This window comes from Episyrphus balteatus, chromosome 4, assembly GCF_945859705.1.
Source record: "Episyrphus balteatus chromosome 4, idEpiBalt1.1, whole genome shotgun sequence".
Taxonomy (NCBI): Eukaryota; Metazoa; Arthropoda; class Insecta; order Diptera; family Syrphidae; genus Episyrphus; species Episyrphus balteatus.
Window position 1 is genome coordinate 19,574,446 of NC_079137.1, and position 15,087 is coordinate 19,589,532.

Genomic DNA, 15,087 nt, shown 5'->3' on the forward strand with positions numbered 1-15,087 from the left:
AATGTACTTTAAAAGTACATCAGCGAAGCACATCTGGAAGTGGTTCTGATGTACATTTTCCAGTACTTTCTTACCTACAGAAAAAGCACTGAAACTTGTACTTTTTAAGTACTTATTTGGAGCACTTTCATGGGTTTATATCCGTACTGCTAAAATCCATATTTTAATTTCATCTGAAAATAAAAAAATCTTCAAAACAAACATTCTTTTAAAAAACTATTATTTAATATTTTATTGGAAAATCACAAAATAGTTTTTTTTGAAAACAAAATACATAAAAAAAAGATCCTTGGGCACGCGACTGTGGCCTGGCCAGTTGAGAAAAAATGAAAAAGAAAAAAATACTCTGCAGTCTGCACTTTGGTGGTAGTTTTTGTATCTTGTTTTGATTTTTTTTTTCTAAATGCTCAAGGCTGAAGCTGCTGTAAACTCAGTCAATGATGTCTGGAATTGATCGCCACTAAAAGACAGAAAAATCAACAACTTTATAGTTTATCAATTTTATAATCAGCATACCTTTATTTTCCAAATCAATTGGTGGTGGTTTTTGTGTCATTTTTTTATGATTTTTTTTTTCTAAATGCACAAGGTTGAGGCTGTGCATTATGATGTTGGAAATGGTGGTGGAATTAATGTGGCGTGCCGAAGAATTTGTGCGGTAGATTGTTTTTTTTAGAAAATAGTTTTCACAAATACCTAACACTCAGAAGATTATTTATTTTTTTAAGTTTAATTGTTCTATTTATCTATCAAATGGAGCACAGAAATGTTTTTTTTTTCTTAAGTAATAAGTTTCTGTGGCTATCGAGGTTTCACTAGAAAATATAAAATGCAGGAAAAGTCAAATCAATGGCGCGCCGCCATTACAAAAGAGACAAAACTTTGTGCATTGCATACATCGCGCTCTTTTCCTCCCATTTACCAAAGAGTTTATTTTTTTCAGGAGAAACAAAACTACAATATTTTGAGGGGAGAGATTTTGGTAAATAAGGAAACACATACATGTACAAAGTATAGACTTTGTTGGTGGTTGTAATTTCCCCTAAACTACTGAGGTTTGGTTTGCAGGGAAGGTCATTGTAGTTATGGTTTTAACATAAAAAAAACGTTGTTGTGCGACGCAGTTGTCGTGGTAATGCCTTAAGAATTGATTTGTTTGATTAAAAAATGTCGCTTATCACCACATAGTACCACGGATTACCTTTTTACTACTGTATATTATGAAGATCTACACCTGAACGCACCTTTAATAAATGTGAACATATCTTTAAACATTATTAAGTGTCTGAACGCATTCATTAAAATTTTCCTGGAAGATTTGACATTTCTCAAACGTCAAGCTGAAAGTTTTCTTCGTATTGTTAATTTGGGAACACCAACTTCAAATAAGGAGTAAATTCTAATTGAATATCGTTTTTTTATTGCGGAAAAATATAAAATAAATAAAAAAAAAAACCATTTGCGATCAAAATATATTTTTTCCTGGCATAGTTATTGTGAAAAATTCAAATTACTGTGACTTTTCTTCCCGTGATTGTCTTCAGAATATTTTGTCTCTGTAAAACGACAGCATACGGCCAAAATAATTAACTTTCTACTTCATCTTCACTCAGATCTTAATAATATCTGCAATTTCCTATTGATTTTGATTTAATTGAATTTATATTACCGAAGAAAATAAACAAAATTATTGATCAAAGGAATCTCTGGTTTTATTTTGCAGAAGTTGTTTTGATTTCAGATTGACGTACGTGTTAAAATTGTTGTCAAAGGACACATACACAATCGCAAAAAGAACTCGGTCTGTTTTCATGTTCCTACAAGCTAAATGAAAAAAAAAAAATGGTGTGAATGACAAATTTGAGTGAAGTTGGTGGAGGTGAATGATTTACGGATGGAATTTGAACGAATGGAACATGAAACAGGTTGAATTGAATTGAAATGCAAGGTGCAAACACAATGCCCTTAAGGAGATTACACTTTGCATTTTCTTTTTCGATACTTTTTTTACGTAGTTGAGCGTAGTTAAAACGTAGTTCAACAATAGGTGTGTTTTTTTGTTTATCTATATAGATTTTGTGCAAAAAAACGACATCGAGATTTTTGAAATCAAAACAATTTACGTGTTAAAAACAACAAAAACTTTATCTGTATAGATTTTTGAAAAATCCAGATAATTATCCAGATTTTACTTTCTCTCGATAAAAACAGTAGTGCCAAGGTAGTTTTATTGTTGTGTTCATACAGAAATATCTGAAAATATTAAACAAAAAAAAAAAAAGCGGAGAAAACAAGGTTTGAAAAAAACTCTCATAGAAAAAAATAATCGAAAATTTGTTTGACATGGTTGCATTGAAATGTTAATATCTCGAGATATACGCAATGCACTTTTCAGATAAAAGTCTTAAATGGATCCTGATAAGATTGTGGAACAGATATGTATATAAAATTACCAAAGTTTTTTCGAAAAATTAGAAATAAAAATAAAAAGGTTTTCACATTTGATTTTTAAAAAATCGAAAAAAAATTCAATATGGCTACCTTCAAACGCTTATAACACAAGAACGACCCAACTAATGTTAATGGTCATGGTCTTAAAATGTAGCTAAGATAATACAGATAATTTTTTGGTTTTTTGTGAAAAAACAATTTTTTTGAATCCAACATGGATGCCATGAAAATTTTTGTTTGCATCCAACATGGATGTAATGGCCTTCCCACTTCGGAGTTAAAATAAAAAAAAACAAAAGGAACATTTTTGACAGACAGCTGCCAAAGTATATGTACAGTGGTGCCAAATGTTTGCATGGATTTCAAAAATCCCGATGTCGTTTTTTTGCACAAAATCTATATAGATAAACAAAAAAACACACCTAATATCTAAATCAGGCTTAAAATATATCAAAAAGTAGGTATATTAGGTGTGTTTTTTTGTTTATCTATATAGATTTTGTGCAAAAAAACGACGTCGAGATTTTTGAAATCAAAACAATTTACGTGTTAAAAACAACAAAAACTTTATCTGTATAGATTTTCGAAAAATCCAGATAATTATCCAGATTTTACTTTCTCTCGATAAAAACAGTAGTGCCAAGGTAGTTTAATTGTTGTGTTCATACAGAAATATTAAAAAATATAAACAAAAAAAAAAAAAGCGGAGAAAACGAGGTTTGAAAAAAACTCTCATAGAAAAAAATAATCAAAAATTTGTTTGACATGGTTGCATTGAAATGTTAATATCTCGAGATATACGCAATGCACTTTTCGGATAAAAGTCTTAAATGGATCCTGATAAGATTGTTGAACAGATATGTATATAAAATTACCAAAGTTTTTTCGAAAAATTAGAAATAAAAATAAAAAAGTTTTCACATTTGATTTTTAAAAAATCGAAAAAAAATTCAATATGGCTACCTTCAAACGCTTATAACACAAGAACGACGCAACTAATGTTAATGGTCATGGTCTTAAAATGTAGCTAAGAATATACAGATAATTTTTGGTTTTTTGTGAAAAAAAAATTTTTTTGAATCCAACATGGATGCCATGGCCATATGAAAATTTTTGTTTGCATCCAACATGGATGTAATGGCCTTCCCACTTCGGAGTTAAAATAAAAAAAAAAAAAAACAAAAGCAACATTTTTGACAGACAGCTGCCAAAGTATGTATATGTACAGTGGTGCCAAATGTTTGCATGGATTTCAAAAATCTCGATGTCGTTTTTTTGCACAAAATCTGTATAGATAAACAAAAAAACACAGCTATTATATATTCCTGTGTAAAAAGTGTAGTTAATCGTAAGAAAACAACAACAAATACTATAAAAAATAAAGAAACTATTTTGGTATTATTGTGTTCAAAATTGTTGCAAATAAAAAAAAAAAATAAAGAAATTGGCACTCGAATTTCGAGGGCTGGGTCGGCTAGTTAAGATTAATTGCCAACAACTGAAACTGAATTTTGTGATAGAATAAAACGATAGTGGTCAATTTCGGTTCACCATTTCTTCCATTCTTAACCGCCATAACCTTCAATCAACGACCATGATGAAAGTTTTATTTTATTTCATTTGTTTGCCATTTCAATTATTGCCTTATTATGCCCTCCCCTTTAAGCTTTAATATCGCATTTCAAGAACCAACATCTCATTGTTGTCTCGCTCCACAAAATATCCTTTTAAATTGTCGTAATGCCCAAACTGATACAAATCGGTCACAGGGCGTGGAAGGTTTTCTGTATACATGTATTAATGTAATGTAGGTATACACTACACCTCACCTACCATGAAAAACGCAAAAATTAAATTCAATGAAATTTATTTTTTTTTTTCTGTTGTGCAGAATATTTTGAGAAATTAGAAAATTTCTTTCCGACAATAGGAGCTTTATCAAAAGGGTAGGATTTCCTTGAAAACAAACACGGAAGGGCCCCATCTGCGGTCACTTTAAGGATTTGGTAAATTTGTAGTTCAATTCTTTTAACTCACGCGAGTAATAAAACTTTTTTTTTAATGTGCATTGATAAGAACTGAATACAATTTTAAACTCAGCTTAGTTTAAAGAAAATGAATTGGTGTTGTCGTATTGCACACATGCGTGGAAAATGTGTGTGTTGTAGAAAGAAGATGGGAGGGGTGGGGGTCTATTCCCCCTCGTTTAGTGGGGTGGGGCAATTTAAAAAAAATTGACTTTATTTGGAGAAAAATTATTAAATATCAACGGTTACACCTACAATAATGTGTTATACCTTTTTGTAAAGCCTAGTTTTTTACAAAAGTTAAGCCAATTTATGGCACAGTTTTTGAAAAATTAATTTTGAAAAAAAAAAATTGTAAAAAAAAATTCAAACAATTTTTGTCAGGCTGACAGACTAAAAGACTAACAGACTAACGGATTAACAAACTAACAGACTAGCAGACTAACAGACTGACAGACCGATAGACTGACACTTTTTCACATTCTCTATCATTGTAATATCATGTTTGATTGAAATCTCAACTTAACGAATGCATGACTTGCTATATGTATACTTGTATAGTACCTAGATCCCATTAATAGAAAGTCTGAGTGAACAAGTCCAATAGGCCTCCAAAATAATACTCCACTCCTGGACTTTACTATATTTACAGCGCAAAAGAAAAACAGAAAACTTATGAAAGGAAAAGTATTTTTTTATTTGTCTTCCATCAAAAGGAAAAAAAAGGATCAATTGAATTTATTCCCTTAAAAAATAAACTGAAATAAAATAAAATCAAGATAAAACCCCCGCTTCTTTTGCAAATGGTGCTGAAAGCCGCTGGCGCTAGGGTTGGTTTATTTTCTTCAACTTGGTCTTCTGTTGGTTTCATTCCCTTGTGCTTTCTGTAGTCGCAGGTTGCTCTGGTCGTTACTCTATATGCTCTATGAATTCAATTTATTTGTGAAAGAGAAATTCACTTGGAATCACATTTCGATAATTTCTTAGATGAATTCCCAAGTGCGGTGTACCCACTGACCAGAACTCTGAACCGAAAAATAGCATTTCAAAAGCCGTTGGCTTGGTTTCTTTTATTCTCAAAAGTCGACTAGGTGGAGCAGAAAAAAATACTTGCTGGCCTTGTATCTGTTTCCTTATCCTTGTCTTTAAAGAGTTGATAATTTCCAAGAAGTTAATGGAAATCAAAAATATTTACATTTCACAAAACGAGGTCCTTGAACCTTGACAATGATAATAGGACCAAAAGGTTGTTATTGTTGTCACTTGTTTTTTTACTCTTCCTCTTTTTGCTATAGCTTGTTTTTATTTTTTTGGGTGATGAAAACAGTTATTATGTTTATTCCTCTTTGGGGGAAGCTAAAGTGGTACTTATTATGTTGTTTTGAAGGATTGCTTCGGTAAGAGTAGGTATCAAAGCGTTGACAATCTAAGCGTGTGCTTCATTTGTTTCTGGTTCTTGAATTAAGCCGTACAAAAATCGCTTTATATTTACGTGAATATAGAAAACGAATTTTGAATTCAACTATGTATAACTGTGGCTGACCTAAAAAAAAAATATGTTTAAGAATAAACAAAACAAATAGAATGAATCCTGAAAATAGACAGATATAGTGTGATCAGGTCATCCCAAAATCTTTAGCGATATAGAATATGACCAAGTAGTGGAGTAACTAAAGCTAAAAAAATATTACGAACACAGCCGAACAGCTTAGATTTTGATGATCTTTTTTTTCAATTAATTTTTTTTTTTTTTCAAGTAATTAAAAATACTTTAAAGTCTATAGATTAAAAATTGCCGGAGTTGCCGTTTTGATTTTTTAGATTTTGTGAACAAAAAATTTTTTTTTAAATTGTGCTAAAATTTCATAAATTAATTGATGCAAGAAAAAATGTCTAGGAAATTAAATGGTAATTGAACGCAGATTTAAAAAAAAAATTATTGAAAAAATTTTAACATGTCATTTTTAAAACTTTTTCGTAATATAAAATGCATTTATTTTTCAAATTTTTCTGGCCACATTTATTATGATTTGAAATTATAAAAGGAAATGTCAATATGTATTACGGTTTATGAAAAAAATTAAAAAGTATTTTATTTTCGAAGAATTTTTTTTTAGTAGAAGTTTTGAAAAAAAATGTACTTATTTTTTTTTAAAGTTCAATATTTAAATATAAAGTTATTTTTTATTCATTCAATAGCCCTTATTGTTGAAAGTTAAATAGCAAAAGTTTAAAGTTCTTATTTGGTAAATCTTTCAGGAAATCAATTATTTCCAAAAATTCAATTTTTATCAAAAAAAATATAATGAAATTGAAGTAGTTTTTATATTATTTTTCTAAACTGTAATATATATTACCTTTTCCTCTTTGGAATTCAACTGACAATATTTATGGTCAAAAATTTTTTTTAAATAAATTCATGTTTTAATATTAAAAAGTTTGAAAAAAAGTCATTTAAAATTTTTTTATAACGTTTTTTTTTCCAAAATTTTGAGTTTTTTGAGAGTGGATTTAATTTTACAGATAGAAATGAGATACTGTCTTTTTAAAAACGTGTCTGTAAATATTGTAGGTGTTGCCGTTGTGTTGAAAATATTTTTTTTGTGTTTGAAGTCAGTTTGTGAGAAAATTGCATTTATCGCTTAAACTCCTTTATATTTTTTTTCCTTAAATTACCTAGAGAATCTTTTGCTATCATTTGTTTTATGAAATTTAAGCAAAAAAATGGTTTGGTTCACAAAAAATTTAATTTTAATTTTTAAAAATAATACGGCAACATCGGCAATTTTTAAGTATTTAAAACAAAAAAAAAATGTCAAAATCAGAGCTGTTCCGCCGGGTTCCCTAATAATTTGCTCTACTAAAGAATAAGAATTTACTTTATGTACAAGTACATTAAAATCATCAACTAAACTATTTTCAATTGTTTAATGATTTATTTTGTTTCTTTCTTTTGACAGCTCTACCCACGAGTCCCATTGCAGACCACTAACTTCATCGATTAGCAGTTATTTAAATACTGGATATTAAAAAAGAAATCTGGCCGAATAGTACAGAAGCACTACATATCAAAGTACTTGTAAATTGAGAGACCAACTATTCTAATTAAATACATAACATATAATGAAAAAATAACAATATATTATTTAAAGAAAAAAAAACTGAGAATTGAAGAATTTATATTCCAAAAAATCAACCAACTACAAACTTACTTTTGCAATGCACGCGAACACGAACTATGTAATTGATTAATTTATTTTAAATTCAATTTTATTAGAGAATTATATGTTTATCTACTTACCACCTACCTTATGTATAAGAAACAAATTAATAACACTTTAATCAAAAGAAACCATTTATAAAATGAAATGCAATAAATTATTGTTATGTAAATTGAACAAAAACACATGTATATATTAAATAACAAAATATATAGGTACTCGTGTATACACAAGTATAAGTGATTGTATAAAAGAATTTAGTTAACTAAGTGGAATTACTCCGAGTTTTCATATATATACATATATATAACTTAAAAATGAAACAAATACATACCTACATATACATACATACATATATATATATACATATATACCAACTGTTTATATTTATAAAAAAATAAAGTAACTTAAAATAAATTAAATTATATTGACGATGTGAAAGTTAACGAAGAATAAAACGTGAATTTATTCTAAATACATATATATTATTACAATAATTTTTATTGTTATTATTTAAAAAAAAACTAACAAATAAATCCTTTGCATTTTATTTTAATATTTTTTAATTATCTTTGAATTGTATTATTAGAGCTTAGTTTAAAAATGAAAACAATAAAATTCTTTACGAAAGAAACAAATATAAGGAAGAAATAAAAAAAACCCTTTGTCTGATATAGAAATGCGTTTTTATTAACATAAAGATAATTAAAAAATTAATTTATCTGCAAATCCAGCCACGTAAAAACAAAAAAAAAAGGGGTTTCTTAGAAAAAAGTAGTTTTGTTTTTTTTTTAATTTCTCGAAAATGACAAGATATTTTTGGATCCAGTTTTCTGTTTTTGTTTAAAAACAAATAAGGTCATCGAATTTAAAAAAACTAAATTAGTACTTAGTTACATAAAATTATGAAAAAAAATTTGTTTGTGCTTACGCACATTACTCTTGAATCACCCTGTATAGTGCATATTTTTAGGTTGGACCTATACCTAACCAAAAAGTGATGATGATGAATCAGGGGTGGAATCGGCTAAGGCGCTAAGGTTGACTGTTGATCATCACAATAAGTGACGATCACCTTTTTGTTATGATTTGTGTGTGACAGGTATTTATGTGTCACTTTCACTTTCTATTTTTATTGCAATCCTCAACGCGAACTTCATTATATTAAAAAATAATACGAACATTTTAGTTCGTTGAGTAAAATATGGTTTCTTGCGAAGAAAAAATATAAAATATTTAATATTTACTAAGAAATAAAAAATAAAAAAATTGGGCACCGGTAGGGATCGAACCGCGGTCTTCCCCGTGTGAGTCGAATACTCGTCGAAATTTCTGCACTTGTAGGGTTTTGGTGATCACTTTACTCAGAGCAAAGTATAGGTGATGGTCAAAACCCAACTAACAATTTTGCTTCTATAACGCTTTACAAATGCAATAGTTGCTTCTATAAAGCTTTATAGAAGCGGGAATGTTGGTCGGGAAGTGACAATCAAAAAGGTGACAGTCAACTATCACCTTAGCCGATTCCACCCCAGATTTATAGGTAGGTAGGTACATGTCTACTTATAAAAAATTCAAAATAGTCAATTTTACAGCATTTTTTTGTTAAGATATTGAATTTGATATTTATAACATTTTAAAATGATATTTTTTTTCTAGTGTACGGAGACATTTTCAAAAATAAATACCTTTTTTTGATTTTTTTTGTCAGTAGATGAAGCGGACAGGAAGTGCTTCAAACTTCAAATTGAAAATAAAAACTGGCTGATAGGAGCTACAATGTTGAAAAAAAAAATAAAGAGAAAAAGGGCCTCCAAATTTCGTCATGCCCCGGGGTCCCAGCAGCTCAACGTACGCTTCTGAAAACCCGCGAAGCGGTTCAGTCACGGTACTTTTTATTTAAAAAGCTGTTGATATTGGCGTGTGCCTGGCGACTTTAAATCGTGAGAATTGAGCGAGCACTAAGTCCGTCCGAATAAGTTTCTAGGGGCCTATGTATTTCCCTCCACCACCAGTGCTCCCCCACGGCGTACAAGGGGTATCTTATGCTTTTTTTTAATTCCCAAAGATGTAAACTAACACTATGTTTCAAATATCAAAGATTTGTTTTTGATGGTGGCACTGTTAATGCCCAAAAAAATTGAAAACAACAAAAAAAAAAATAAAGATCTATAAAAATGTAGTTTTTCTCTTCTTCAATTTTCTGAAAAACATGTAAAATGCTTAGCCCCGACTGCGTTTATCCAGTTTAGCCTGGTGATAATAAAAAACAACTATAATCATGCCTACTAACGAAAACGCAGTCATTCACTCCCCGGGCCTCTACTCGATCCGCAACCGAATCAAATTTCAATCCGTCAACTCTCCGGGATGAACTTTATTATTGATCCACGAAAATACACTAAACTGCATATCGCTGGCTGAGAATTATAGGGTTGTATGTCAGCTCGCCTAAGTTTTGAGAAAATCGATCTCAAAGTTTTTTAAGGCTGGTTTGGATAAAATAGTTACATAGCAGTAAGGACCCAACAAAAGTCATAAAATCATGAAAAAACATTGATTTCATTACAAAAATGGATTCTATGAGCATTTTTAAAAAATGACATAAAACCTTTTATGAAAAAGTTTGTTAAAAATTTTGAAAAAGGTTCTATGTTCTTATAGTTATAAAGAGATTACATGTTGTAATAAATGGATTTTATATGAAAAAAAAGAGAGTTTCATCGTGAAAAATAGGCTTTGATTTATTATTTTATTTTTTTTAAGGTTTTGTAATAAACAGTTAAAGTAATTCAATTTTAAAGTTCAAGTGACCTCATCTCCAAAGCGTTTCGCCCAGATACGACAGTGGGTTCATCAATTAGATCTGTCGTTCCCTTACTAAAATAAAAATAATTTGAATAGTTTTTATTATTTTTGTTATTTTTTTAGTGAAAGGACTTGTCAAATTTTATTTTAAATAACAGAAAAATACCACAAATCACGTAGTTGCATTTATAGAAAACAACAATTCCTGCCTTTCTTAGGTTCATGGAAAAAAAGACAAGATAAAAACAATTTGAATTTGTATTAAGTTATGCGAATTTTTGCATGCTTTTTTGGCAAAATCCCAAATCATCTACGGTGCAAAATGTATGCCAAAAAAATACGAATGCACACAAATTTATTGAAAAATCATTTCAATCTTAGCAGGTACCTACACTTAAATTTTCTTAAGAAGAAAATTCTTGTTAAAATGAATTAAAGTTGATTTTTACAAAGTTTATAACGGTGAGAAATAGTAACGAAATTTTGTAGTACAGTCAAATACATGCATGTTTTACTATGGGAGGGTCTAGCTCCCCTCGTTTAGGAGGGAGGGGCAATTTTATAAAAAAAAAAAACTAAAAATGATAAAAAAAAATATTTTAAAACAACTTTAAAAGATACCTTTTTCAAAATTCCAGAATTCTACACTTAATTTTAAATTTCAAATCAAGTTTTTTCAGTCAATAGTTTTGAAAATAATCGAATTAAAAGTCAAAAATTGTAAAAAAAAAACTTAAAAAACGCAATGAATACTATTTTTCTTAAGACCGTGGACCTCAATACAAAAATGATTCATTAAGTAAACAACTGCCTTAATTAATTCCTGATCAACCACTGAAAATCATATGTTTTTATGCCTTATAATTTTTGAGAAAATTGAAAATCACGAAAACTACTTTTTTATCAGATTTTAATTTTTTAACTGTTTTCAATAAATTTGGCATTACATTGCCACCTAGGGCTGCCAAACAAAATTTTATTAATGTCGGGACAACAGGTCTTAAAAGCCGGGACAAATCGGGACAGCAAAATAAAAAATTAAAGAAAAAAATAAAACATTTTATGCAAAAGTATGAACCAATTACACTGGTCAACAAGGTTTTTGCCACAAGAAACAAAATATACTTTTCTAGTAGCTGAATCCGAATCTGAAGTCAGAAAAATTTGATTGGCCTTCGTTTTTGAAATATTACCGTTAGAAAATGTCAAAATACGTAATTTTGGCTGTTTTCGAGGTTATGTTTTTATGTGGAGTAATTTATTATGAATAAATTTGTAACGGTGCCTATAAGAGCTAGTTTTATTCTTTCAAAAAATGTTTAAATCTTTCCGATATCTCTTTTATTGCCCGAGATATTTAAAATTTAAGAAGCGGTCTTTGAATCAGAAACAACACTGGCCAACCCGCCAACCGAATTAAACTTTTTTTTGCCACAAGAATCAAAATATACTATTCTGAATGTTTTTGGGTTGCTGAACTCGAGTCAAAAATCAGAAAAATTCTATTAGCCTCCGTTCTTTAGATATAACCGTTATAAAAAAAAAAAAAAAAAAAAAAAACCCCGAGGTTTTCGCCTTGTCGCGGCGGGTGGGCTTACGTTTGACTCTCCAGCAATCCAGTTGCAGAGGCCTTACAACCAAGAAAACAAAAAAACAAAACGCAGGGATGTTTATCTAATAATAATCATGGAAAATAAAAGTTTACAGGATAATAAAAATCGAGTGGGGATATACACAAGTGTCGGCAGAAGTCACTGCTGTCGGCAAGGGCTTGGCTTCGCAAGAAGCTAAGTCGCCAGTGACAAATGTAAACAACGAAAAGCAAGAGCTTAAAAGACAAAAGGCTGTCATTTTATCAGTGGACCTCCTTCCTGACCTTGATCAGCTAACGATCCCAGGTCTGGATAACTCGGACGGACCTCCTTCTATAGGTAGTCAAACCGAGGATGAGCTACTGGTAGATCCGAGTCAAGAAGACATCAAGCTAAAGTCTGCTGAACACCTCAAGGAATCGAGGAACCGCAGGAGCTACAGATGTTCGAAGAGATTCGTGAGAGCCACAGAAAACAAGGATCCTTCTACTCTTAGTGCAAGAGATAAGGCTCTCCTTAAAAAGCAGATAAGGGCCTATGAACGTAAGGCAGAGATTGCCACTACACCCGTAGACCCCTCTCAGCAAAAGGAGACCAAAAAGTCTGAGAGCAAAGGAGTTAATGCTGCCACATCTAGGTCGAACCCCAAAAAGGTAGACTGTGAACAGGCTGGTACTAACTCTAATGCTCAAAATGGCGCAGATTTTGATCAGGCGACGGCCAGTAAGACATTGCCCTCTACTGCTACGAAAAGCAAAGCACAAGGAGGCAACCCTTCAAGGACGAAGCCAAGAGCATCAAAAAGAGACAGGTCGGAGGAAGCAGCTGAAACTGAAGGTGTCAAGAAATTGAAAACCAGCAGCTTTGACACCACCCCGATCGATCTACAAGTGGCCATAATAAGTCGGGACAACCCTGATGGGAAAATCTCGACGGAACATTGGTTACTTGAAGAAAACGAAATCCTTAAAGCGATGATGGCGTTACCCGAAAACGATGGTCCTGCGAACTATACCTTCGATGGCGCCGGATGGCGAAAAGGAGTTAAAGTGGTCTGCTGCGGTGATCAGAAATCAAAAGACTTCCTTTCCAGCATAAAAAAGTTAAATTTTGTTGACCAGTGTTATTGGTAAAAATTCCATTTTTTGAAAACTAAACTTAAAGAAAAATAACAACGTCTTCATCCATAAAAAATAAAAATAACTAACTATTTCCATTAAATTTAACGTTTCCTTTTGAATGAAAAAGTTTTAAAAATTGTAGATATGCGATATGACAGTTTTTTTATTTTTAATGTGGACTTTATATACATAAATTATTTAGAATTAATAAATTGAAGCTAAAAGATTTTCAGCCCTATTTAAAAACTCATCATAGAGAGTACATAGCATTATGTACTCTTTATAATGTATTTAAACAAAAAATTGTGATTTATAATATTTATGCAACGTTTAATAAAGGTTGTATAAGCTAAACGAGTTTTTAGGTTGTTCAGAGCCTGAATAAGAATTTATTTTGCTTAAATGTCATTTGAACATCAAATAATTTTCAGAAAAAGAAAAAAATGTCAATATTTGTATATATTTTTGTTTTTTTCATTGAAGAATTTATTGTTTTGATTACATTTTCAATTAAATGAACAACTTGAAGTCAACTACATCAAAAAATAAGAAATTTGCAGATTTGTTCCTGATATAATTTACGAGAAATTTTGGCAGCAGTGCTTATAAATTCATGTGGGTCTGTGTATTCATCTTTTTCTTATGTGTCTACATTTTCATACATGTGAACAATTTGTTATCAAATGAAATGTGTTTTTTTTAGAGATTTTCGTCTACATACATATATGACATTGAGAACTTTGGTTCACGTTTTTGTTTATTTTTGTTTTGTTCATTTTTTAATCAGATGAAATTATTTTATCGACAGATGGAGTTGTTTGTCGTACTAATTTTCCATTTTTAGTACTTATTTGGACACAAACCTAGCATAACAATAATGGCTTGGAAAATGTTTAATAAATTGGAATTTATGTAACGTTGCATAAAGGCTACATAAAACTTTATGTATTGTATAACTATGCAGCCGTTTAGAGCTGTTTAGTGAAATCTAATAACAGCCTTATTTATTAGATTTCACTAAACAGCTCTAAACGGCTAAATAGTTATACAATGAATAAAGTTTTATGTAGCCTTTATGCAACGTTACATAAATTTCTATTTATAAAATATTTTTTTTAGCAATTATAGTTATACTAGGTTTGTGTCCAAATAAGTACTAAAAATGAAAAATCTGTCGATAAAATAACTCCATCTGATTTGAAAATAAACAAAAAAACAAAAACGTGAGCGAAAGTTCTTGATGTCATATAAAGAAGAAAATCTAAAAAAAAAACACATTTCATTTGTTCTTCTTGCTTACAAATTGTTCACATGCTCCAAAAAAATTACATCAATTAAAAAGAAACATGCATAAATCATTTTTTCTATGTAAAAAGAAAAAGATGAAAAGAAAACCCACATTTGTATATGTACATATGTATGTACTGCAGCCAAAAGTTCTCACATCTTATATCAGGAAAAAATCTCGAAGAAACACAATTTCTTATATTTTGTTTCAGTTGATTACAAAATTATAAATATAATTCAAAAAATAAATTCTTCAATGACATAAAAAAAAATATAAATGATTGCTGTGTTTTCTTTTTCTGAAAATTATTTGATGTTCAAATGACATTTAAGCAAAATATATTCTTATTCAAGCTCTAAACAACCTAAAAACGCGTTTAGCTTATACAAGCTCTATTAAACGTTGCATAAAGTTTATAAATGACAATTTTCTGTTTAAAGACATTATAAAGAGTACATAATGCTATGTACTGTCTATGATGAGTTTATAAATAGGGCTGTAAATGTTTAAAATTTTATTACATAACAGAAAAATAATGGAACAATCATTTTACTTTACACACGTGTAATAAAAAAAGGG

At 30.0% G+C, this 15,087-nt stretch overlaps 1 protein-coding gene across 8 annotated transcripts in view; it reads left to right on the forward strand.

Annotated features, from left to right (window-relative positions):
• Positions 1-8,176, forward strand: part of LOC129920296 (apoptosis-stimulating of p53 protein 2) — a 428,395-nt gene extending 420,219 nt beyond the window's left edge. For 5 of the 8 annotated variants that reach the window (XM_056001638.1, XM_056001637.1, XM_056001640.1 and 2 more), the window contains one exon: positions 7,439-8,166. In XM_056001638.1, coding sequence (XP_055857613.1) covers positions 7,439-7,483 — 45 coding nt within the window. In that variant the 3' untranslated portion in view covers positions 7,484-8,166. Of the gene's footprint in view, positions 1-7,438 lie in introns of all 8 variants that reach the window. The other 3 variants (XM_056001634.1, XM_056001635.1, XR_008773223.1) reach the window with 2 other exon arrangements.
• Positions 8,177-15,087: the final 6,911 nt, after the last annotated feature.